Source organism: Crotalus tigris, unplaced genomic scaffold (genome assembly GCF_016545835.1).
Source record: "Crotalus tigris isolate CLP2741 ecotype Arizona unplaced genomic scaffold, ASM1654583v1 scf7180000017644.4837335, whole genome shotgun sequence".
NCBI classification, from domain to species: Eukaryota; Metazoa; Chordata; class Lepidosauria; order Squamata; family Viperidae; genus Crotalus; species Crotalus tigris.
Genome location: NW_024096536.1, coordinates 3,040,384 through 3,067,148, shown reverse-complemented (window position 1 = coordinate 3,067,148; position 26,765 = coordinate 3,040,384). Strand labels below are relative to the sequence as shown.

The following is a 26,765-nucleotide window of genomic DNA, read 5'->3' as shown; positions in this document are numbered from 1 at the left end:
ACTTATTTTATTTTTTTAACTAAACATTTTGAAATAAAATAATTCTAATTTTGTCAGCTATTTTTGACAATTTCATTGTTATAGCTCCTAATGCTCTAATAATTACAGACATTGGATGATGATTCATTTTACTTATGTGCCACTTTATTTCAGAAACGTGATACTTCTTCCACCAGCTTCTCCCCACCACAATAACCTTGAGAGAAAGGCTGGACTAAGAGATACTACTGGTCCCAAATCAGCTAATAATTTTTCCTTATTAAAGGTGACTTGGACCTTGGCCTCTCAGTCCTAGACAATATGTAAACCCTAATACTTTGTTTATTGAAGCTCTCTGTTCTGGCCCATATAGCTCTATGGCCCATATAGCTCTATGGCCCAGCTCTACGTTGGAGTGTCTGGCAGTTATTGGGTTAAATGCTAGGTATATGGATGGGTCAGTGGGAGGAGTTCCAAAGGTCTTTGGAGACTTCCTGGACACAAGCCACATGGGAATCCTTTTGTCGGTAACAAGCATGGGCCATGGAGGTCATACAATAGCCTCAGTCATTATAAAGATGGTATAAAGAGCAATATCTTCTTACCTAAAGGAAGGATCTAAAAGATGAACAAACATGTATTTCCAGCAGCACCAATCTCAACGTGAACGCAAGTAATCTTTCTCATTAAAATATATTTTGTTTATTATAAGATCATTTCTTTTGAGTTAACTATCTGACAGGATTTAAAAGAGATCACTTTAAGTTTGTGTCAGAATAGTAAGAAGATAAACTCATAATTTGTGCCATCTTTTGAAAGCAAATAGTAAATTGGCAAAGATTAATTCTTCTCTCAAAGCTGCAACAGTTTGAAGAAAGAGAATCAAATTGGTTAGCCCTTTCTCTACATTAACCTTCAAGGAAGTAAAGATTCTCTTGATGCCTTTAAAAGCCTGCAAAGCAAAGCCAGCGTGTTTGTGTAAAAGACAGCTTTCAAGGAGTGATTCAGAAGTTTTGTTATGCTAATTCGCTTGCTAGCTAACCTTCAAAGTGAAAAGTGCCTTGTATCTGATTCAAAATTACTTTGGACCTGTTCTCAAATTAATGTTTATAGCGGGGAGAAAGAAAAACAAAAATCTACACTTTTGTTCCTTGCATGAAAAGTTTGAATTTTAACACCAAAAGGAGCTTGGGCTTTTCCCCCTCCCGTCTTTGCCAGTGAATCACGCAGCCTGAAACAAAGAACTGTTTAATGACTGCCTCTAAAGTTCAGACAAAAGCAAGGTTTATTGCCTTTCAATAAACTCATCTGTTGCCATAGTGACAGCCCTAGGTATGCTCGGAATTTCAGCCAATGTTATAAGGAGGAATCATCGCAGAAGCACCCCCTGGTGGTCATGCAATTTTTTTTCTAGCTGAGTCACAACAGCCACAATTAATTCAGCACACAACAGAGCAAATCTGTTAGTTAAAGTGCAAGCTACTTAAAGTTATCCCAAGCTACCAACACCCCCCAGAGGGGACAGAGTGATCTTACCAGAAGCATTCACTCACTCACCCAAGCTGAGCACTAAGCTGTTCCAGCTTGAGAGAACTTAGGCAGAAGAAATCAAAGCCAAGTCTCTTTGTTTATTATCACAGCTGATGACCCGGAGTTCCAGCCTGCAACTCGCCAGGTGGGAGTTTGTACCTCTACATTCTCTCAGTGGCTCACTAGCAGTAACGTGGTAATAGGAAGAATTTGGCTAGTCTATTTAACACCCTCTAGAGGGCACAGAGTGAACTTACCAAAAGTACTCACTCACTCACTCACTCAAGCTGAAGGCTAAGCTGTCCCAGCTTGAGAGAAAGGAAGCAAGAGCCAAGTCTCTTTGCTTATTATCACAGCTGATGACCCGGAGTTCCAGCCTGCAACTCGCCAGGTGGGAGTTTGTACCTCTACATTCTCTCAGTGGCTCACTAGCAGTAACGTGGTAATAGGAAGAATTTGGCTAGTTTTTTAACACCCCCTAGAGAGCACAGAGCGAACTTACCAAAAGTACTCACTCACTCACTCAAGCTGAAGGCTAAGCTGTTCCAGCTTGAGAGAAAGGAAGCAAGAGCCAATTGCCTTTGCCTATTATCACAGCTGATGACCCGGAGTTCCAGCCTGCAACACGCCAGGTGGGAGTTTGTACCTCTACATTCTCTCAGTGGCTCACTAGCAGTAACGTGGCAATAGGAAGAATTTGGCTAGCCTTTCTCCAGACGCCCCCTAGTGGTTAAAGGAAGCTCTACATGCAAGCCTTTAACCGCACCCAGAGAAGCCCCTCTAGTGGACAAAGAGTGAACCTCAAAGCCAGAGCACCCTGGTAGCCCACCCACAGCAAGTGACCCCTAGTGGTGAAAGGGTGAACTGCACTGAAGTACCCACAAACACAGGAGAACACACCCAGTGGCATCTCCACCCACAGACAGCACCTCAGAAGCTGATCTACAAGTAGCGACCCCTAGTGGTCAAAGAGAGAAGTTATTCAAATTCTCTTCAAAATGGCTGAGAAGGACACGGAACCTACCCTAACCATGGAGGAGTGTCTTATCGATTTGGACAAAGGGGTTCAATTAACCAGCCTAGTTGAGACACCCCAACCAGTCAGTCAAGGAGAGATGCTGCAAACAGCCAACCTTGACCAGTACGCAGAGGTTGACACTCAAGCCTCAACAAAGCCAATAATGTCTCAGGGTCAATACGATCTTAGACAATGCAGAAAGCTCACAGATGCCATGCATTCACATCTGATGGAGAAATGGCACATCATCCACAGACGCCATGAACGAAGCTGGGAGAGATTATACAAACTCTACCATGAACAGAAGGAGGAACTCTCCCCAGAACGGGCACACGCAGTGGAAGGAAATAAGGAAGACGCCTACGTGCAATGGATGGACTCTGAATGGCAACTCAAGGACATTCAAGAACAGTTAAGAGACCTAAGAGTCGACAGCGAGATGCAAAGCCTCAGGCTAATAAACGAGGAACGTAAGAAGCTTCTAGTGAGCTCACATGGTTCCCCACAGCCCGAACCTCACCAGAAAGGCAGACCGGTCAACAGAACCGAGTCCGAAGTTTCCCGCCATTCACATGCACCATCACAATGGTCGCACGCAGATCCATCCCATGTGTCTGGAAAGGTCTCATCTTTTCGCCACATGTCCAAGGCACACTCCAGCGTGTCCCAACACTCGCATATCACAGGACCCTCCTGCCATTCAAAGGCATCTTCTCGCCAGAGCCATGCATCTCGAGCCTCAGGAGCAGAGAGTATTGCCGCCCGTCTCAGGGAAGCACGGATCAATACCGCAATGGCCAACGTTGCTGCAGACGCAGCAGTAGACGACCAGCTACATAGAGCCTACTTTGAGATTTTCCAGCGACAACAGAGAGCAAAGGAGGCAGCCGCAATAGAAGCGATCCTGCAGAGAGAGTTAGAAGATGCCATGTCAACACCCAATTTGGAAAGTTTAGGAAGGGAAAGTTCTCACAGCCGTGTACAGGCCTATGTGGATAACCAAAGCGCACTCCAGAATGCACGGATGAGAGCACCACAGCCAGCCACAAGCCCCCCAAGACCGAGTAGACGAACAGAGGAATCTCACCGACCTGATTCGCCGATCAACCGCAGAGTTGATGTCACGACACCTAGGTCACGAGATCCTCCCGCCGTTGCCGCCTCATCGAACCTGATGGGATTACCAGCAATGACAATGACTGCACAGCGGGGAGTGCTACAAGATCTTTCCACCATTATTACCCCACAGAACCCGCCAAACCATACCACTAATGGCAATCGGATGGATCCACCTGTAGCACCAACAGCCCTACAGCAGAACCAGCCGACGCTCAGGGATGAGGTTGAAAGAGTTAGAGCCACACTAGAGTCACTAGAGTCCCTGCTGCACCAACAGGAGGCAGCGCCCCAAGGAACTGCCACCAATCCTGACTACAGACGACAGCCTCGAGTATCAGCTCTGACAGCCTACCAGGGAGCTAGCTACACTCTACCAGAAACACAGACCTTCCAACACGTAAGCAAGCAGGAGCCTGGGCTCCCTCAGCTCAGCGCCAGTGCAGCAGAGTTCAGACCAAGCCAACAAGGTCCTTTGCACGTGACATGGCAAAATACACCCAGCCACCAATATGCCGAAGGAAATTACCAGCCAAACATGGCACACGCCCCTACTCCTGGAAGCGAGGTACCATCGCCACCCGGTTACACCCCTATGAGACTTTACAGAAGCAAACTAGATCTGGCATCCAAGGGTGTACACAAATTCCCCGATAAACCGGGAAAGGACTACGTATTGTGGAAGCTCATGTTCCAAACCGCCATCCAAGATGAAGCTATAACATCGAGCGAAGCGCTCGGACACATGAAAACATGGCTGGGACCAGCTTCCACATGATTAGTAGAGAACACTCAACTAGCCCACCTGGGCAACCCAGCTACTGCCCTTCTCAAAGCTTGGGAAAGGCTCGACGAGCGGTATGGCGGGCATGAACTGACAGAAAAGTCGCTCTTGGATTGCATTTACACCTTCCCTAACATCAATGTCAATGATCACACCCAGATGTTGGAATTTGCAGACACACTCTCGATGCTACATTCAGTTCGCGAGCAACCCAACATGCCAAAACTTACCTGCCTCGATCAGTTCGAGAAGCAAAGGATTATAGTTAGAAAACTACCAAAGCAGTCAAGGGACGAATGGGCCAAAATATCAGAAACCCACAGGAACCAAGACCCCGACGCACCACCCGCCTTCGCTGTACTCGCTGATTTTGTGGCCGACCAAGCAAAACTACGTCGTAATGCCAGCAACTTCGAGCCAACAGAAGACAACTTCAGCCCCAACCGAAGTTCTTCCCAGGCTACAGACAGAACCACACCTTTGATGTATACAACAGACATCACGCCTTCCCCAAAGAAGTCTCCAGACAAACAAACACCGAGAAGCGCTCTTTCGAACCCTCATCCAACTATCAAAGGCCTAGCTTGCCCGATACACAAGTCCTCTCACTCTCTAAATGATCGCAGAGACTTTAGGAAGAAATCCCTAGATGACCGAAAGACCCTACTCAAAGAGAATAGGATATGTTTCAAATGCTGTGACTCTATGGATCACATGGCCAAGGACTGCACAGCTAAGGTGAAATGCCACCTGTGCAACAGCGACAGGCACCCAGCAGCCTTACACCTAGAACCTAAGATGCTGTCTAAGGAATCACGACAAGCAACTAGCTCTACACCAGACTAATCACTGACCGAGTCCTGTTGCTAAGGAAGACCAGTTTAGACAATTGAACCTCTTCAGTTCCAGCTGTTGTTCCTGATTCTTCAGTTCCGGCTGTTCCTGAGTTTCCAGATGTTCCTGATCCTAAGTTTCCAGCTCCGGCTGTTCCTGAGTTTCCAGATGTTCCTAATCCTGAGTTTCCAGATCCAGCTGTTTATGTCTTTCCAGGTTTTTCAGTTCCTGAGTATCCTGTGAATCCAGTTCCCCTCATTCCTGAGAAGCTTGGGTTCCAGTTTTTTCTCTTCCAGAAAAGAAGAAGACCTTGTCTCACTGGGAGACAAGACTGCATACCGGAACTATTGGCCCAGGGGACTTGTGCACTGGGCCCACCCACTTGATGAACTAGTTTACCCAGCTGAGATCCAGATCGTGAAGCCACATGAGTCAGGTCATGACTCAAAGACACTTATACCAGGCTGATCACCGATTTGGTCCATTGCTGATGAAGACTGAACCACAAGATTAAACCTCTAATTATGTATTGTCTTATGCATTATTTGATGTAACACTTGCCTTTTAGCATAATCGTGCATGTTTTATGTTTACCTTATAGTTATGCATGTTTGATACCAAGTTTTATCTATTTAGTCACAAGTTAACCACAATGAGTATTGCATGCCTTGATGCTACGTTTTTACTATTTTAGTAGTGGAAATATAAATTTCCAAGCGGGGAGTGTTCTGGCCCATATAGCTCTATGGCCCATATAGCTCTATGGCCCAGCTCTATGTTGGAGGTCTGGCAGTTATTGGGTTAAATGCTAGGTATGTGGATGGGTCAGTGGGAGGAGTTCCAAAGGTCTTTGGGAGACTTCCTGGACACAAGCCACATGGGAATCCTTTTGTCGGTAACAAGCATGGGCCATGGAGGTCATACAATAGCCTCAGTCATTATAAAGATGGTATAAAGAGCAATATCTTCTTACCTAAAGGAAGGATCTAAAAGATGAACAAACATGTATTTCCAGCAGCACCAATCTCAACGTGAACGCAAGTAATCTTTCTCATTAAAATATATTTTGTTTATTATAAGATCGTTTCTTTTGAGTTAACTATCTGACAGGATTTAAAAGAGATCACTTTAAGTTTGTGTCAGAATACTCTCTATCCACTTTATGCATTGTTTTTTAATTTGTAAACCTAAGGGCAAGATCTATGCATATTTTTTTTAGAATCATAGAAATAAAGAACTGGTAGGCATCCTCAGAGTCATTGGATCCAAAGCTCTCAGTGCAGTGATCTAAATCAAAGCATATCCAACAAATATTTAACCTCTGGCCAAGCGCATATAATGAACAGAAAAATAAACTTAAGAGTAATTTTTGCTGTTAAACTGCTTGTACCATTAGGAAGGGTTTTTGTTATTGATGTTTTTCATGTTCAGCTGGAATCTGCCTTTCTTAAATCTTTTACTGCGTATTCTGGAATGAGAGCAGATTTCCTGTGTAGCATATTTTCAAGTTTGCTTTTTCTCAAGGCTGAATGTTTCCAGTTCATCTAATTTCTCTTCACAATTTCTAGGCCTCCAAACACTCTCTTCTCTGAACCTGTTCTAATTTGTCTGAATTTTTTTTTAGTACCCAGAATTAGGCACAAGACTCATGCTATGGTTAAACCAATATTTTAATCAATGTAAGTGGCTTGGGGAGAAAAATAATAAGTTTGAATCTTGGGCTAAAAATACAATCAAATATGTAAGTTTGATAACAGAGGAATATTATCCACAAGCCTACAAATTTGTAAATTCCCAGCAATCAAGAGATGTTTTGTGTAAAGAGACTTGCCATCTTAATTGTTTTAAAGAAATTAGAAATGTCCAGTTTGAACAAGAAAAAAATGAACTTGGACCTCATTTAAATCTCTGTATACTATTAAATGTTTTGCTATATTAAAAATATCTTCAGGGATACCCATTTGATGAATTTTATCATGTACTAAATCTAGTCAAAGATAGTTTTTCAACCTAATGGTCCAGTTATGGTCAAATACTCAACTATTCTGGGACAATCCATACTTTTAGCCAACCCCAGAACCCCAAAGTTATGTTCTGTTCCCCTTCCAGAAATAACAAATATAGACCATGGTGATGTGATAATGACAAAGTGTTTACTGTGATATTACAGTTGCAAACTCTGGCCTTTTGTATTGTATTGTGGTTTTATATTGTATTTGTATCATGGCAATGGCTGCAAATCATGTAGTCTGTGCCTTGTGGTGATGCAAGTTTCATCATTTATTCTTCCCTTGCCCCATTCATAGAAACCTGTGTTCCCCTTGCAATGATTTCAGGGAAATAAAATAGAGAAGGTGTATCCCTACAAACCGCTGGTTTTATGAAACCCTTGGTTGTGCCAGAGACATAATGTAGATAAATCAGAAAACAATTTTCCTGTTTTCCTCAATAGAATCAAATCCTATATCAAAAGACTTTCTTGTATAACCCAATAGGATAGAAATATAGGGAATTTTTAAAGGGCTACAATTTAAAAAATAATGTAAAGAAACACCAGAAAAAGGAACTGAATTCCAGAGCTTTTCAGTACTGTGGTAGCTCATTCTGATCCTTTTTAAAAATTACTTTGTGGTCTAGATCCAGATTACCTTCTCTACATCAATCCTGTAGGACCTTTATATAAAAAAGATCCTTTTCTTTCAGAGAAGATGCCTTCAAATTTTCATGTCTATGTCCTTGAATTATGTACGCTTTTGCTCTTTTTCTATTTTTGACCTTGCATTTCAGGTTTTTTTTGTATTTTGATCTGAATTACTGTTTTCCCCCAGGTACATTAATTACAATTTCGTTTAATTTTAGTATTCTCTAAAGAAATCATGTGTATACTTTAATTCCATGTGCTTTATATACAGTATGTCACTAAAACATTTAATTGAATGAGATTGTTGCATGCATGACAATAGGTTATCATTCAGTAATAGATTACAATTAGAAGATCGTTCAGTGAATGGATCTTAAAGTAGGTGATCTAAAGTTCAAATCGTGTTCTTGAATACATCTGGTAACACTAGAAAGCTAAGGTTCGGCTAACCTCATAGCAAAAATAATAGACCCAATCCAAGGAAGTCCTTCACATAACAAGCATATTTGACTCTAAATATTTTATAATCATTCTTGGAATAGAAATAATCAAAGCAATAGCAGGAAGCTGGTTACAATAGTATCTGAGACCAAAACAGAATATTGTATTGTCCATTGTGTCTAATGATCTTAAAGATCTACATTTTACAATACAAAAATCATATCCATTTCTAAATTAAGATTATCATGCCAGCTCTATACAGTATACACAAATATTATTGAGTAAACAATATTAATTCTCTAAAATATGTAGTTAGATTGCAACTAAGCTATTAAGACCTCAGTTCTATACACACTTACCTGGGAACAGAGGTTTTCTTCAACATTCACTATCTATAGAAGAAAACAAAATAAAACAAAACTACGTAGGGATTATTAGCATTAAATATATCTGAAAGAGAGCAATTCATTTAACAATTTATAGTAATTACTCTTCAGCCTCTTGTATAACTTCATTTCTATCCCTCCCCCAAAATGAGGTCTTGATTTCAATATATCTATACTGTGATTTTTTTGTGCGTGTGCTGGTTTATGAAATGGCTAGTGATGTTTAAATGGCTCTTATGGATCTAAAAGGAGACCTCACCTGCATATTTGTGCTCTACAGACATATGGGTACAAAATAATACATTGGATAAAATCATAAAATCATTCTAATCCCTACTCTACTATGAATAATTGGGTCTACATTCATTTTTGATGTCTCAAACTGGCAGTGTATCTAAGGAATGTCACAGCTGCAGAGTTCAAGCTCAAAGGAAGTTCTAGAACACTTGAAGTTATAAAATAACAGGATATTTCATTTTATTAATTATGTCATATTTATGCATTCAGAAGTAGATTCAGAATTAGCACAGCACAGAACTCACAATTTTTTTTAAAACACGACCAAAGATTTGTTAAGGGCTGCCAAATAAACCCCATGTTCACATATCTCCACAGAAATACCACAAAAGATGCATCACCTACCTCAATCCATGCTTACTTTAGGAGATCACAGCTGCTAAGCAAGCTATTCTGGTACCAGGCAGCTTTTGAAGGCCAGTCGCTCTCCGCTGTGCAGTCAGATGACAAGGCAAAGGGTTTGTTTCTTCATCCAAGGCAGCTGGAGTCCTCAAAGTGCCAGAGCAGATTGGTCCAGATTGAAGACAGATGGAGCTGCACTTGCTCTGCATGCAGCATGCTGGTGCATGCAGTTGTGAATCATATATTCAAGCTCACTGTCTGATCATCTGCTGTTGCCAAAGGACACTCCCCCATTTCCTCCCCCCCTCTTCCCAATAGATGTACATTACACTCTGGACCAGTTTGGCATCTTTCCATTCTGCTTTCATTCGAGTGGGCCTCCTCCCTTTCACCCTCACAAAAGAGGCAACATTGTCCCCAACCAATCAAAATGCCGAAGCAAATGAGGACTACCAATTGTTGTCATAGCAACAAGCCCAGAGAGCTCGCCTCTACGTGTGATACAAAGGATAAGGGGAAAAAAAGAGGTTGAGAGATGCTCTAAGGTTTGGAAGACAATTTTCAATGGAACAGTATTGCTAAAACATGACACTTCCCACTGGCTCCCACCTCAAGCACCACATTCAAGCAATAGCCAAGGCTTTCCCCCCAGAGCAATAATAGCCTTTCACATGCATATTAGAATGTACTGGTAGGGTGAGCTCAAACTCAGGACCACAGAAAGGGAATTCAAAGCAAACATCACATTGAGTATCTAAATATTAAGATGGCTCAGACTCTTGGATTCAATCTCCCAAAGGTGCTTTGGAGCACTTGGCACTATAAACATAGTCTCTGAGTGCAATCCCTTAAGCAACAAAGTTCCATGGAGGACACCATAGCCATCACTCTCCATACTGCTCTGACTCATCTGGAGCAATGGGGGACCTATGTAAGGATGCTCTTTATGGATTTTAGCTCTCCATTTAACACAATTCTTCCGTACACACTGGTGTCTAAACTTGTCAGCTTTGCTTTTTCACATTCAATCTGCCTTTGGATTTTGAACTTTCTGTCTGTCTGCTGTCAGAGGCATAGATTAGGCAACTGTATTTCTTTAGCCCTTATTCTTAATACTAGCTCCCTACAGGGCGGTGTGTTGAGCCCCTTCTTTACACCCTCTATACTTATGACTTCACCCCTGTTCATCCCAGCAATATTATTGTTAAATCTGCGGATAATACAACAGTGGTGGGGCTTATCACCAAAGAGGATGAGTCTGCCTACTGGGATGAGGTGGAGCAATTGCTCTTGTGGTGCAGAGACAATAATTTGGTTCTCAACACTGCTAAAACCAAGGATCTTATAGTAGATTATAGAAGGAATAAATCAGACATTCAGCCCGATCATCAATGGAGACTGTGTGGAACGGGTAGCTAGCTTTAGGTTTCTGGATGTTGCCATAAAGGAAGACATCACCTGGAGTGCTCATGTTATAGCAATGGTTAAGAAGGCCCAGCAGAGATTATATTTCTTGAGACTTCTCAGGAAACAACAACTGAATGAAAAACTGCTGGTGACCTTCTACCATTGCTCCATAGAAAGCATTCTAATCTATTGCATTTGTGTGTGGTTTGCCAACTGCACAGTAGCAGATAGGCAAGTACTCCAGAGAGTCATTACCATTGCCCAGAGGATTATTGGCTGCCCTCTCCTCCCTCCCCTGGACGAACTGTACAGTTCCCACTGTTTTAGAAAAGTTCAAAATATACTTAAAGACTCACCCCGTACATTCTTTTTTGAATTATTACCTATATGGCAGACAGTACAGGATAATAAAAAAAGACAAATAGGCTGAAAAATAGTTTTTATCTCAGAGCTGTAACCATATTAAATATTACTGTATAGTGCAACATTGAAGTGCAATAATAGGGGCAGCGCAATGGTGAATAGAATGTGAAGGGTGTGTGTATATAATGTATGTTCTTATTTGTGGTTTTTACTTATAAGTAGTGTGCACTGTGGACAGCACTTAATTTTGTTGAGTTACACAATGACAGATATTCTATTCTATTCTATTCTATTCTATTCTATTCTATTCTATTCTATTCTATTCTATTCTATTCTATTCTATTCTAACCATGCCCTTAGCTGCAATGGCATTGCAGCTTTGAAAGGCAGCCTTTTAAAGCAAGGAATACTGTAGATATGACTACTTAAAGTATTGCTGGGGGTGATTACATCCACCCTTGAAAATACTTTTTGGAGATTGACTTTAACACCCTACACCAGTGGTCCGTAACCCTCCAGTCCATGGACCGGTACCGGTCCACTGCACGCCAGCAACCAGTCCGCACAAACAAGCAAAGCTGCATCCATGGAATGCAGGCAGCACACAAAACCACGTACCTTCCAGTCCATGGAAAAACCTTTCTCCACAAAACCGGTCCCTGGTGCCCAAAAGTTTGGGGACCTCTGCCCTACATAGACCTCCTAAACATACATTGTCATACAGTGAAAATAATCTTGCAGCACTACTAATATTGCCAATATGATTTGAATTTTGTTAATTTTTCCAAATATTTTTGAGTATATGGACTATATAACTAGAAACTGTTCCATGTGAATTGTAAAAGTTTGTTCCAGAATCAGTTAAATATTTTAAAATATTGCTTTTGTCCTCCTGAACTCTCATTAATTTTCTGGAGTGACCGCCATGTACTGCACTTTTGCTTGTTTTTAAAGGCAAGTGCACTAATTACAATGATTTGTGAGATTCAGCATCACAGCGATTGGCATCACAGCTTCAAATTGTGGACTGGTAGTACTGTTGCAATTATGGATGCATTGTTGCTCCTTTGGAAGTAGTTTTTTAGAGGAGCTAAAATCTGTCTTCTTCATATCCCATTGGTTGGCCCCAAAACTTCCACAGTATACAATAAAAAGCAACTTAATAATATTGAAACAGCAATGTTACAAAAGTACATTTGAGAATTATCTTTCCTTAAAATAGGTCTTGAGAGTCAATATGGTGTAGTGGTTAAGGCATCAGGCTAGAAACAGGGGACTGTGAATTCTAGTCCCACCTTGCCATGAAGCCAGTGGGTGACCTTGGGTCAGTAACTTTCTGTTAACCATAGAGAGGCAATGGCAAGCCACTTTTGAAAAAACTTGCCAAGAAAAATACAGGTACCAGTCTGAGAATTGGATACAATTGAACTGAAAGGGGGAAAAAAGCCTTAATATTTTGAATCATGTCCCCCCAATGGCAAAAAGATTGGAATAATCTTCAAGGTTAAATGCCTAGTGGACAGTTACTTTCAAGCATGAAATCTTTATAGTTATTGGACAACTCCTTTCATTCTGCTGATAATAGAATGAAGGAAATATAACGTTTTCAAATGAAAGCACACTGGTCAGATCACCTTAAGACTGAATTTTTATTGAAAATTCAGAAGATAGTGATCGTCTAGTCAAGTGTTTGACAGCTTTTGCCTGTGAAGCATCTTAGCAAAGTAAACATCTTCCTCAGTTTGTAAATCTAACTTCCTCTGATTTTAATGGCATCTTTTAAAACTATTGTTAATGACTATTTTTTAACCTTTATAATCTGAATTCTGCCTATTGATTAGAAATAATAATAATAATAATAATAATAATAATGTTGGAAGGGACCTTGGAGGTCATCTAGTCCAACACCCTACTCAGGGAGGAAACCCTATACCATTTCGGACAAATGGCTGTCTAGTCTCTTCTTAAAAACTTCCAGTTTTGGAGCATTCACCGCTTCTGGAGGCAGGTCGTTCCACTGATTAATTGCTCTAACTGTCAGGAAGTTTCTCCTTAGTTCTAGGTTGCTTCTCTCCTTGATTAGTGTCCATCCGTTGCTTCTTGTCCTGCCTTCATGCGCTTTGGAAAATAGCTTGACTCCCTCTTCTTTGTGACAGCCCCTGAGATATTGGAACACTGCTATCATGTCCCCGCTCGACCTTCTGTTCATTAAACTAGACATACCCAATTCTAGCAACCATTCCTTATATGTTTTAGCCTCCAGTCCCCTGATCATCTTTGCTGCTCTTCTCTGAACTCTTTCTAGAGTCTCAACATCTTTTTTACATCATGGTGACCAAAACTGGATGCAGTATTCCAAGTGTGGCCTAACCAAGGCATTATAAAGTGGTATTAACACTTTACATGATCTTGCTTCTATCTCTCTGTTAATGCAGCGTAATACTGTGTTGGCTTTTTTGGCAGCTGCAGTATACTGCTGACTCGTATTTAAGTGATTGTCCACTAGGACTCTGAGATCCCTCTCACAGTTACTATTATTGAGCAAGGTATCATACCTGTGCATTTGGGGTTTTTTTTTTCCTAAATGTAGAACCTTATTTTTTCATCATTGAATTTCATTTTGTTAGATAGTGTTCAAGTCTGTCAAGATCCTCCTGTATCTTAAACTATCTTTTGGAATGTTGGCTATTCCTGCCAGCTTAGTGTCATCTGAAAATTTGATGAGTTCTCCATCTATCCCCTCATCTAATCATTGATGAAGATGTTGAAGAGCACTGTGCCCAGAACAGACTCTTGGGGCACCCCACTACACACTTCCCTCCATGTAGATGCAGTTCCATTGAGGACCACATGCCAAGTCCAGCCAGTCAGCCAGCTACGAATCCATCTGGTGATGATGATGTCTAACTCACATTTTTGTATTTTATCAAGTAGTAGGATATAGTCTACATTATCAAATGCCTTACTGAAGTCCAAGTAAATTACATCCACAGCATTCCTCTGGCATTCTTCTGGTTCACTAATTTTGCCACCTGGTCAAAGAATGCAATAAGATTTGTCTGGCATGATCTGTTTTTGACAAACCCATGTTGGCTTTTAGTAATGACTTTGTTTGCCTCTAGGTCAGTGGTTCTCAACCTTTTTAATGCCGCGACCCCCAATTGGTCGTAAGTCGAGGACTACTCAACTGGTCATAACTCGAGGACTACTCAACTGGTGCAGCACCATTTGCAGAATGGGACTTTTGGCGGGCTCAGCAGGGCAGAGACAGCCTGGACAATTCCTATTGGCTTTTGAAAGCCAATAGAATTAGACTCTATTCAAGAGAGTCTATTCTATTGGCTTTCAAAAGCCCATAGAATAAAAGGGAGTAGCACAGCTAAGGAAAAGGGGGGGAAAAATGGCGGACTGCGTTGTTTGGTGACCCCCGTGAAATGGTCGTTCGACCCCAAATGGGGTCCCGACCCACAGGTTGAGAACCACTGCTCTAGGTGTTCGCTGATTTGTTGTTTGATTATCTTTTCCAGAATCTTCCCAGGTATTGAAGTCAGGCTGATAGGTCTGTAATTTCCTGGATCCATTTTTTTCCCTTTTTTTGAAGACGGGAACTACATCAGCTCTTTTCCAGTCCTTTGGTAGTTCCCCAGTACTCCAGGATCTTTGAAAGATATAGTTCAATGGTCACATCTGCCAGTTCCTTGAGAACCTTGGGGTATAATCCATCTGGTCCTGGCAATTTGAACTTGTCTAGGCTGGACAGGTACTCACTTACCATTTTCTTGCCTATCTTAACTTGTGTTTCTATTCTGTTTTTATTTTTGATAGGTTGGTCTGTTTTTTCCCTTTGTGTAAAGACAGATGCAAAAAATGAGTTAAATAGTTCTGCTTTCTCCCTATTGCTTGTCACTTTCTTGCCACTTTCACCCACTAATGGACCAATCATTTCCACTTTTTTCTTGTTTGATGCTTTTATTGTATAATTGATAAATAACCAACAAATGCATATTGCTATATCCTAAGAATTGCAATAATTAAAGAATTATTTATTCAAATTTATATAAATAAAAGAACTGTAGCTAAGAAATTAAAAGATGCTTGCTTCTGGGGAGGAAAGCTATGGTAAATTTAGACAGCACACTAAAAAAGCACAGACATCACCCTGCCAACAAAAGTACGTATAGTCAAGGCCATGGTTTTCCCAGTTGCAATATATGGCTGTGAAACTTAGTTTTCCGATATGTGATTGCCTTATTGTGCATCACTATTTATTAATTTGGATTTATGCATTTACATACCTGATTTGATTTCATGCTTTTAATTTTTGGCTTTGTTTGTAAACATTTTTAAAATTTAGTCTTTGATCATAAACTATTTTTTTTAAAAAACTATAATAGAAAAATTAAGACGTTGTTTTCCAGTACAAAAACAAAAACCATTTGAGAGATCAATGCAGTTTCCTTTCTGTTTTGATGTTCTTCCAAAGGCTAGGATAGACATGAAGGCCCCTAAGCCTCTGGTTTTGAGCTTCCTTCTATGTTTTGAAATCTGTTGTGCTATATATTCAAAAGTCAAATTGCTGCTATATAAAGCTATACTAACAAGCATTTAAAGCAGGGGTGTCAAACTGCCAGCCCGTGGGCCGAACGTGTCACCAGGAAACCGTGCCCACCCCATTGCCGGCAATGGAGAAAAAGCTCCGATACGTTGCATGACGTCCCATGATGTCACGAGTTTGACATGTCTGATTTAAAGGATACAACCCAAAAGAGTCTGTATGGAAGTCACAGATGACCTTCTAGAATGGAATAAAGGTGTGGCTTTTCCAACAAATTTTTGGAGTAGGACACTTTATTATGCATACAGAGTTGTTGCTTTATAATTCTATTTTGAATATTGTGTTTTAATGGTTGGCTTAATGTGATTAAATATAATATTTCTGTAAATCACCATAAGTTTAGAAAGAGATATATAAATGTTATAAATAATCAGGACATAACAGTCATTGTTTTAAAGATAAGAAACTATTTTAAAATCAATTCACTGAAATATTTACATTTACCGTTACAAATTAATATACAAAATAATTTTTGTAAAATACACAATAAAATTTTATTAAAATATTTGTGTATTTGAATCCATTAACAAAACTTGAAGCAATTTACAGTAAAACACACCTTACTGCTACATCAGTGGTGGTGAACCTATGGCACACGTGCCAGAGGCAGCACTCGGAGCCCTCTCTGTGGGCCCATGCACTATCACTCCAGCCCCACCTCGCCCCTGGCCCCCTCCTCACCAGCAGCACCCCCGGAGGACAGTCACCCCCTGGGCGCGGCCTGCAGTACAGCCAAGGACATGGCAGCCGGACAGCAGGGACAAGACTCCGCCCTTGCGTCCTGTTGCATGCAGATGATGCTACAGGGCGCGGGTGGAGAGCATTGCCATGCCGACGCTGCAGGTCCACCTGGGTGATCTGCTGCAGTGGGCCATGGAGGTGGTGGGTGGCCCTGCGGGCGGGGTGGGGCAGGGAGCAAGGGTGGGCAGGGTGGGTTTTGGGCACTGGTCTTTAAAAGGTTTGCCATCACTGTGCTACATAAACAGTATTTGAAGCTAATTGCTCCCTTAAAGAGAAAAAAATAAGAGAACCCTCAGTATGAGAATTATAATCACTTTTTTCCCATTATTCTTTCAATCACCTCTTAGCCCAGTGATGGCGAACCTTTTAGAGACCAAGTGCCCAAACTGCAACCCAAAACCCACTTATGTATCATAGGGTGCTGGGTGGGCGTGGCCTATTGGATGGGTGTGGCCCATTGGGTGGGCGTGGTTGCGATGGTAACGGCAGACTGGGTGGGACTAAAAAGTTTAATCAATCAATTCCAACATTGCTTTTCCGCGAGAAGTTGAAATTGATTGATTGATAGAAACCCCCCCCCCTTTTTTTTTTTTTGCAGGCGGCAGTGGAGGCCTAAAGCAAAAAAGTTTTATAAAACCCAGCTGAAGGCATAGGACTGGCGTGAGGACGCGTATGCCTACACAGAGGCCTCTGCATGCCACCTGCGGCACGCGTGTCATAGATTCGCCACCATGGTCTTAGCTCATTCAGTGTTCAAAATATCTAATTCTTATCAAGAATAGAACTTAGAATTTCAAACAAGGGATAGCAATTTTCTCAAAGTGCAACACTGGGGACAGATAAGAGCAGAGGAATTTTACAAGCCTCTGAACAAGGCAAGGCACATGAGTGCGTTCTGAATTTTCCCCTTGAGATACCAAATAAAAATTAAGTAGGTCATGAAACCAGCAGCAGCATTGTTCTTTGGAGCCTAGGTTTCACGAGCAGCCTTGATTTTAGCTTGCCCCGATAACAGAATAACTGAGCGAAAACTAGGTGGCGCTGCTGAGCCACCAAACTGCCTAGAGCAGCGCTAGGCACCCTTTAGTAGCCAAGAACTATTATAGTTGCACATGGAGGTGTGTCTGTTAACGATACCGATATTTCGCTTTCTTTCCTTTTTAAAGAAATGTGCCTGCACGGGGAGAGATGATGTAGTTATCATTCATGCGGCTTTCCAAGCCATCAGTTTTTAGTCTATTGCTACCCAATAAAAGCAAAAGGACTGTATGCAACCTTTGGGGGATCGGCTATCCAGGCTCACTTGGTAATTTAGAAAAGAGAAAGTAAGCCTGTGACAAAATTTCCTCTTTTGTACAAAGTGTGTGCTGGAGTTTCACTTGCCGTTACATTCAGGAGATCCTACAGCAGAGGTCTTCAGATGTGGCCCTTTTATTACTTGTGGACTTCAACTTCCAGAATTCCTCAGCCAGGCATCCTGGCTGAAGAATTCTGGGAGTTGAAGTCCACACGTCATAAAAGAGCCAAGTTTGAAGACCCCTGTTCTACAGGAAGCCCAGCACTCCCGATAATTACCCCCTACTGCCCCGAGAGAAAACAGCGGGACTAACGCACGCAGGTTCCAAAACGGTGGACTCGGATCAGGTTCTGCAGCACATAACAGCCACAAAAGCAGAGCTTCTGAAGCAATGCGCATGCGCATGTGTTACATCGAGCTTCGTGCAACCGCCCAAACGTACATGCGCAGTAAAAAAAACAGGCGGTCTAGTTCCGGAATCCGCCTGCAGGCGACTATTAAAGGCGTCAGGGTGACGCTACTTGGCGGCAGTTTGAAAAGGAGAATGCGCTTTTCTTAGTTGTGATAATGTCGACGTTGAGTGCTTTTGGCAAACTCCCAACACTTAATTCTGCGACCATTTTGGTACGTATCATGGCATCTATAAAACAATAGTTCATGCGGATAACGTCTGCGCTGCCTTCTTTTCTCCAGTTATCGGTCCTGAAGTCCTGAGCTGAAAACGGGTAAAAAAAGGCGAATCCGTCATTCGCCAGTGGTTGCGAGGTTTGTCTCTTTTTAGCCCACTGACCAGCGTTATGGGTGATTTCAACTTAACACAGAAGTTGCGCTGAAACTATCCAAGGAACGACATCCTACAGAATGATTTTGCTTATGGAGTAGTCATACCTCTCGATCCGAAGGGGAAATCTGCAAAGCAGATGAACGTCTTTGTGAGCATGAGCCTTTGTGTTTATTAAGTATCCCAGGTCCCAGCAATTGACGGCAGTTCCTTAACCTTTCTCAAAAAAAGAAGAGCTCCCGAAGCTTGGATTTGGCTTATATTTTGATAAAACGGCATCTAGAATTTCCAGATGTATAGGCTAGATTGGGCAGTTGAAAAGGCATACCGGAAGCAAATCATTTCCTTAATGTTGTCAAATAAACTAAAAGTATTGACAATGGCAAATTGTGTGACCTATTATACTGAAAATAAAGACTATTCAATTCTTCCAAGTTAATGGCTACTTTTTCTACTGAGTCTGATAAAATTCAACAAATTGAATTTGATAATAGAAGAATGAGGACACCAAAAGTATAGCAGATTAGAACTGATCACTATTTTTCTTGCAGCTATTTGAACTAACTTTTTTTTCTCATTAATAGTTGGTGGGAACAAATGTTTTCCAGCAGCAACTAGCAGAAACTCTTCTTAAGGAAAGACAAGATTTGAAAATAAATATGTAAGTGGTAGAAAAAATATTGCCAGAACTTCTGTTTTCACCTGCATTTTGTGGAATTCTATGGAACATTTGTAATCTAAAATGATGACTGTTGTGGTCTATGGTAAAGTACCATGCTAAAAAATGAGGAAATACTATATATAGGTGGTGGTGAACCTATGGTACAAGTGTCAGAGGGGTCACTCAGAGCCCTCTCTGTGGGCACGTGCACCGTCAGCCCCGCCTCCCCACAGACCCCTCCTCCCAGCAGCCCCCTGAAGAAGAGTTGCTCTTGGGCACGGCCCGTGCAGAGCATTGCAGCCAAGGACATGGCAGCCTGGCAGCTAGCAGAAAAAGCTAATATTCAGATAAAATCATTTAAAGCTAGTACTTGAGTATAACCATACTATGTCACATTTGCCACTTTTTTTCTTTCTAAAGTGCTGTAGTTTAGTTTAATACTTCAATGTTAATATTCTCTTTTCCCATAAAGCTTCTTTAGAAGAAACTTGTTGGTTTGGGACTGTTGACTGAAAATGCAAGGTTTTTTGGGTTTTTTTTAGACATTTGGCAGCCTCTCTTCCTTTACCTGTGGAGAGAAACCACGTTCGACCAAGGATTGATTTGATTGTCTTTATGATTAACATTCAAAGCAAATACAGGTATGAACAAAAATAACATATTTGACAGAAAGGGAAAAGGGATTTGTTTGTTTAATTGCTAATTTAATTGCAAAGTGTAATAAACTCAACGGGAACATATGTTTACTTATTTGCATTGAATAGATTTGAAAGCTATAAGCTCTCATTTTTAAATATTGTTCTAAAGTATGTAAAATTAGGTACATTAGGTATATTCTCTGGCTTGAGCTATTTATAAAACAAAATAGGGATAAAAATCTAATAAGTTAGAATGAAATCCTATTTAATTGCTAATATTTAAATAATAGGTTTTATTTCTTCTAAATTTGAATATTATCTAGAGAAATTTGCTCCTTCAGGAATTCAGTAACATAAAAGAGGTTATGCAGAAATTAAAAGAGCAATGATTTTCTAATTGAAATGTAAATAAAAAATCCTCTGAAACATAAGTATCTGTTCACTAATGGGACCTCTTTTTCTTATGATTTATTAAAAGTTGTAATCATTAGATCATGAATATAGCAAGGGATTTTTTTTTTGTATTTGTAAAAAAGTAGCCCTGCATTTTGTTTCCTTTTATTTGCTTTTTTGCCAGTTTTGAAGAAATAGAAGCTTCCCTTATACATGTAGATGCAAACTTTTTCCTTGGAAAAGTGTGCCTTCTAGTTACTGGTGGTATGTATGAGATACATTTGCTGCTTAAAACAATCCATCAAATCTAACTCTACTTGGCAGACAGTCTATTCTATGACAACCTTTACTTTACCTCAAATGTAGCAGGTTGCTACTTAAATTCTGACAACTAACTAGCGCTCCATCTTGCATACTTGTATACTTTTACTTAATAATCCATGACCATTTAGCAATTTGTTATACCAGGATTTTTGTTCAGGCCTGAAATATAAATGCTTACTGTTTTTACCAATAATTTATTATTGATGATATTAAATAAAAGAAACAAAATAATATCATACCTGGAAAAAATATGACTGGAAATATCTTCTTTTCTTGTCTTTTTTTTAAAAAAAATAGTAGGTAGAATGAATAAAATAAGTGTGGATATGGATGCCGTCTGGAAGCTAGCAGATCGCTACTGTAGCCCTGTCTTGTTCTGTGAGCTTGAAGTAAGACCTCTTGTTTTTAAAAATTATATATAGTTGTATTGTTTAGGTAACAAATTCATTTTTCAGTCTAATACCAATATATGCCAGTTTTTAAATAATCAAATATATCTTCCCTTGGCAAACATCTTTCTTGTTTCTGTTTCCAGTGATTGGATCACTGTCTCTATTAGCCTTCTCAGTGTTCATTTAACAACCTGGCAAAAGTAGAGCAACGTTATTTCATGTTTTTTCCCCATTGTCAATTTATGAGAAGCTGCATGCTAATCATTTAGTTTTTTCTACCTTGCCCAATGGGTTCCTTGGAGAAGTTGACATGATATTGCCAAGGGGCACGTGTTGCCCTTGATCTGCAAGTTCCTACCTTTGAGGTTATTTTTTGAATTATAAAAATAGCCAGGGCTTTTTTTTTTTGTCATAGAACGCCCAGAACGGAGTTTCGGCACCTTTTTTGAATGGAACCTTGTAGGGTAAGCAAGGCAGGTTGTACGACATGTGTGATTTCCGGCACCTTTTTTTTTTTTTTTTTTTAGAAAAAAAGCACTGAAAATAACCAAGTATGAGGAAAGCTTATGGTCAATTAATTGATTTCACTAATAAAAATAAAATAAAATAATTCTTGTGCTTGCCCATAAAGTATTATAGTTGTGAAGAATTGCTTTTGCCCTACTCAGTATCAAGGTGAAATCTTCCTGTGGCTTTTCCAGAAGATGGTGATAAGGAATAATGATTAATGTAACAATGAAATAATTTCAAAATTTTGGGCTTGGGATGAAAGAGCTATCATAGTGCAATTGCTCAGATTACTACTCACCCATACCTAATTACTCATCAAACAGTGGCAGCACATCTATCACAAATAAATCTTTAATCCTACTTTTAATTACAATAAAGTAGCAGTAATGAAAAAATAAGCATTTTGCACTTCACATTTTCAATTGCTTGCATTAAGCTTTGTACAGGTAGTACAAAGTACTATGCAGGTAGTCCTTGACTTCGATCACAGTTGGGATGAGAATTTTTGTTGCTAAACAAGGTGGCTATTAACTGAATCGCATCCATGTTTACAACCTTTTTTACAATGGTTGTTAAGTGAATCACTGCAGTTATTAAGTTAATAATAACTGCAGTGATTCACTTAACAACCATTGTTGTTAAGCAAATTGTTTAGCACATGATTGTTTAGCAAATCTGGCTTTCCTGACTTTGTTGGAAGCCAGCTGGGAAGGTCATAGATGATGATCACGTCACCTCAGGACACTGGAATTGTTGTAAATACATGCCTGTTGCTAGGCATCCAAATTTTGATCATGGGATGATGGGAAATGCTGCAACGGTCATAAATGTGAGGACCAGTCATAAATATCCTTTTTCAGTGCTGTGTCTATGGAGATTCTGAGTCATCCAGTTCATAGTTGTCTCAGAGGTGCTTTTTCAAAGGCAACTGGACGTTTTTTCTTTGAGAAAGAAGCAGCTTCGCTTCTCATCCAAGAAGCTACATCCATTGTGATGGTGGAGGAGGGATGGAAGGACAGGCTCTGACAGGATGATGGGACAGGAATGGAAGATGGTGTTTCTTTGCAGTTACCTGAAAACTTAGCAACTTGAAACAGATGCTAAACAAATGGTTGTAAATTGAGAACTATCTGGCAGTAATTGACTGTAACTGGCAGTACCTTTTATCCAGCAGATGATGAAACTGGGTACAGTAATTAAATACAAGTGGCCTTTTGGATTTACGCATTTTTGCAGAACAAGTATATATTTGATTGTTTCCCCTGTCTTTGTTTTAGGTAACAATTTTATATACATTTTAAAAAGGTTGTTTCATGTTTTGTTTTCCTCTTTTCAGTGTGAAAAAGTCAGAACTGTCACAGCTCAGAGACTTCTCCGGATGTTACAAATATGCGCTGGTCATGTATCAGGGATGTCTTCCCTTTCTTTCAGTTCTTTAATGAAATGCTCCATTGAGGACTCAAGTTATTTGGCATAAAACATTGTATTTTCCAGTTTTACTATCTGTGATTTCTGAGTGAACTGAATATAAGCATCACTCTGTCAGAAATAAACTTTACCTACTATTTTTTCATATGGGATAGGAGCTGGTAAAATAGTCTTAAAGGAGCCAAATTAACCTGGACTTGTCAGGAATTATGATACCTTCTTCTCAAAGCCTAGTTCTCAGTTATAAAACAGTTGGCGTATAATACATGGAAACTATGCTATTTCCAGAATGAATTGCTAGAACAAGTTTCTCAATGCCATTTACATACAGATAAATATCTTCAGGATCTTCGTGAAGAAAAGTGTTTCTCACAGATACGTATATCAAGCAAAATCTACAGCATGTAGAACGTGTATTCTGAGCAGAATTTCAGTGACAGGTTGGGCAAAAAAGAGCAGATATTTGATTACTTATTAAAGAGCAACTGGCCTTTTGGATAATTAGAGATACATATCCAATGCAACTGAACTATATTTCCACTCAAAATAACAAAAAGGATTCAGAAAATTGGAGGGTTTAGCATTAAGATGAAATTTCATTGAAAAGGGCTGCAAATAGCACATCTTTTTAAAGCCTTTTTTGTGTGGAAAGCAAATAATTTTTTTCAGAAGAGTAGCTTTGCTTTCTTTTTAGTATAAATTTTTATTTTGTTCAAAATATTAAAATATAGTGCACATTGCAAAAAATGGGGAAGAGGGAGAAGATAATACAAAAGCAAAACAAACTAAACAAGACTACAAACAAGTGCATACAAATCCAAACATATACATAAACTGTCCCCCCAGTTGAATACTAATACATATATTTCAAAGATAATAACTTCTCCCCCTTGCAAAGCAGGCACGCCATTTATAAATTTCTACAACATTCTTTAACCAATCCATTTAGCCTTACATCTATTATATGGAAACATAATAAAAAACCAACAGCCAAAATAAACTTCAAAGACCTCTGTTAACAGTCTATTAATTTATTTCACTCACAGAAAGTCCACAATGGCTTCTGATCTACTGTAAGTCACTACCATCAGTCTGAATCAAATATAAGTCTTTAAAAATCTGTAGCTCTTTCAGAGTCCTTTAACCATCTTGTATCTTCTGTGCCTACATCATCCAGGTCTGCCAGCGGCAAATTACATTCCAATCCAGGTCATACATCTGATTGTATTGCTGTTACTAGCATCTGGTTATCATCCTCAAGTGGATTTAAAATCATTTATTTCATCAAGCTTTAAAAAAATCCAGGTTTCCAAGTTGGGCTTATAAGCTAAGAAATATTATTTTTTCCCAATTTTTCCAAAAAGCCGTAAGTTAGTATATTGCTTCCATTTTGATTATATTTTAATATAGCCCAAGATACTTCAATAGCTAAACTTTTACAGCTGAGCTTTTACAGCCAGCCATAAAGAACTCACAAAGACAGAAGCACTATAGCAAATTAACCTGGAAGAACACTGAAAAAAACCTTCAGCATAAAAAAGAGGTTTTCGTAAAAAATTAAGACCAGAACTTTTAAAAATGTATAAAGTATGAAATCCCTGTAGTGCAATGGTTCTCAACCTGTGGGTCGGGACCCCATTTGGGGTCGAACAACCATTTCACGGGGGTCGCCAAACAATGCAGTCTGCCATTTTTTCCCCCTTTTCCTTAGCTGTGCTACTCCCTTTTATTCTATTGGCTTTTGAAAGCCAATAGAATAGACTCTCTTGAATAGAGTCTAATTCTATTAGCTTTCAAAAGCCAATAGGAATTGTCCAGGCTGTCTCTGCCCTGCTGAGCCCGCCAAAAGTCCCATTCTGCAAACCGTGCTGCAAGTTGTCTGCAGCGAAGGCGAGATGTCTGGAAGCTTCCACCCCTCCCTGCTGAGCAACTACTAAAAATGTAAATAAAAGAGGGCCAGGGGTGGGAGGCCAGCGGGCGCAGGAAGGGTTGCTGGCGTGCGTGGGGTCCGGCAGGTACCTTACCTCCCTTGGGCTGGGCCAGCTGGTGGTCAGCCTGCTCCGTCTCTGCTGCTTGCCAGCTACGCCTCGGCCGGCGCAGGGGGCGGCATCACGCATGCGTGGCGCTCCCGGGCAGGGAAAGTCTTCGACTTACGACCAGTATGGTAGTCCTCGACTTATGACCGGTTTAGTCCTTGACTTACGACCGGTTGTTTAGTCCTTGACTTACAACCGGTTGGGGTCACGGCATTAAAAAGGTTGAGAACCACTGCTGTAGTGAAAATTCAATATAAATGTAAATCAAATCATTACCCAGAATTTACCATATTCCATGATTAGAAAGAGGAAGTGATTTAAGGCAGCTAATAAAGCAATTAAAAAGAACTCAAGCCTCCTTTAAAATCGAGCAGAGGATTAAATTAGATCAGCATTTAACCAGTCAATTGACATTTAAAAGTAAAAATTTTAAGTAAAAATTTTGATGATTAGGAAAAAAAAGGAAAAAAAATATCAAAAGGTGCTGTTAAAACCCAGGTGTTCTTAAAACAGCAGACAGTTGGAAGGAAAAGATGGAGACTCAGTCCTCTGACCGCTCTCATTGAAAATTGCAACCTTCTAGCTAAACAGTATAAAAAAAACTGCTATTCTAGGGCATAGAATAGAATTTAAATAGAAGAGCTGTAGGAATGTAATGGCCACCTTTTGTCCTAAATCATGATGAGCTCTTATTTTGCTGCTTTAAAATCGATGAAGGCAGCATAGAAAGATGCCACCTTGTGAAAGGAATTTTTTCAGTAAATTGCTAGAATATTATGCACCAATAGGTCATGACTAGCCTTTCCTGGAGCTAGCCTGCTCATCTGCAGGTAATTTACCTGCTCCAGCCAATCCTGGAATTTCCATGCTAGGTGTCTTATGTTGAGCTTGTGTTGAGCTGCCTGATAGTTTGTCATTTTTAGTGTTGACATTTTTACCTTTTTAGACAGGAATGATCCTCACTAGCTCCACATGGAATTTGACACAGATGTAGATAAAGATCAAAGCTAAAGTGAATTCATAACATACTTTCAAAACTGTGCCCACCAATCCAGAAAGATTTGATTCACTTGCTGTACTCATTGTATTAGTTCATGCCTATTTAGCATGAACTTGTTTTTCTCTATACTTGAATGTATGCATGCCAAAGCACTTATTCAAAAATGACTGGGCTGCAATAACTTTGGCAAAAGAAATTCACCTCCCTCTCTGTTATTCATTTGGTTTCTTCCACAAGGTTTCTTTGGATAAGGTAGTGGTACTCAAGAAGCAATTATACAGTTACAGTCTTAAGGTAGAAACAACGTAGCCAAATATAAGTAGTCCACAACTGAGCCCAAAATTTATGTTGCTAAGTGAGACAATTGTTAAATGAGTTTTGCCCCATTTTATGACCTTACTTGCCACAGTTGTTAAGTGAATCATTGCAGTTGTTGAGTTAGTAGCACAGTTGTTAAGTGAATCTGGCTTCCCCATTGACTTGGCTCGTCAGAAGTTTGCAAAAGCTGATCACATGACTCCAGGACATGGCAACTGTCATGAATATGAACCAGTGGCCAAGCATCCGAATTCTGATCACGTGACCATGGGGATGCTACACTGATCATAAGTGTGAAAAATGGTCATAAATCACTTTCAGTGCCATTGTAACTTTGAGTGGTCACTAAACGAACTGTTTTAAGTCAAGGACTACCTGTAGTCAATATTGTTTCTGGCTACTCTGATGATTTCATTCTTCTCTCTCATCAATTTGTAGCTAACCATACGAGAGCTAATTATGGGGAGATTTAATATACTGTTGACACTTTGAA

General features: G+C 40.1%; 2 protein-coding genes across 3 annotated transcripts in view; one reads left to right on the top strand and one right to left on the bottom strand.

Moving 5' to 3' along the window:
* Positions 1-10,996, bottom strand: part of SEPTIN3 (septin 3) — a 51,497-nt gene extending 40,501 nt beyond the window's left edge. The window contains exons 1-2 of the mRNA XM_039335599.1: positions 9,372-10,996; positions 8,703-8,735 (exon numbers count right to left, since the gene is read on the bottom strand). The gene's annotated coding sequence lies outside the window, so the exon portion shown is untranslated. The remainder of the gene's footprint in view (positions 1-8,702; positions 8,736-9,371) is intronic.
* A 7,263-nt stretch (positions 10,997-18,259) lies between these two features.
* Positions 18,260-23,070, top strand: CENPM (centromere protein M). 2 transcript variants are annotated; one of them, XM_039335602.1, is made up of 6 exons: positions 18,260-18,415; positions 19,157-19,233; positions 19,776-19,874; positions 20,449-20,528; positions 20,886-20,977; positions 22,827-23,070. In XM_039335602.1, exons 1-6 carry the CDS (start codon positions 18,359-18,361, stop codon positions 22,965-22,967), a joined length of 546 nt encoding a protein of 181 aa, XP_039191536.1. In that variant the 5' UTR covers positions 18,260-18,358; the 3' UTR covers positions 22,968-23,070. The 2 variants fall into 2 exon arrangements, with proteins under 2 accessions (XP_039191536.1, XP_039191537.1); XM_039335603.1 differs by lacking the exon at positions 18,260-18,415 and adding an exon at positions 18,569-18,723.
* Positions 23,071-26,765: the final 3,695 nt, after the last annotated feature.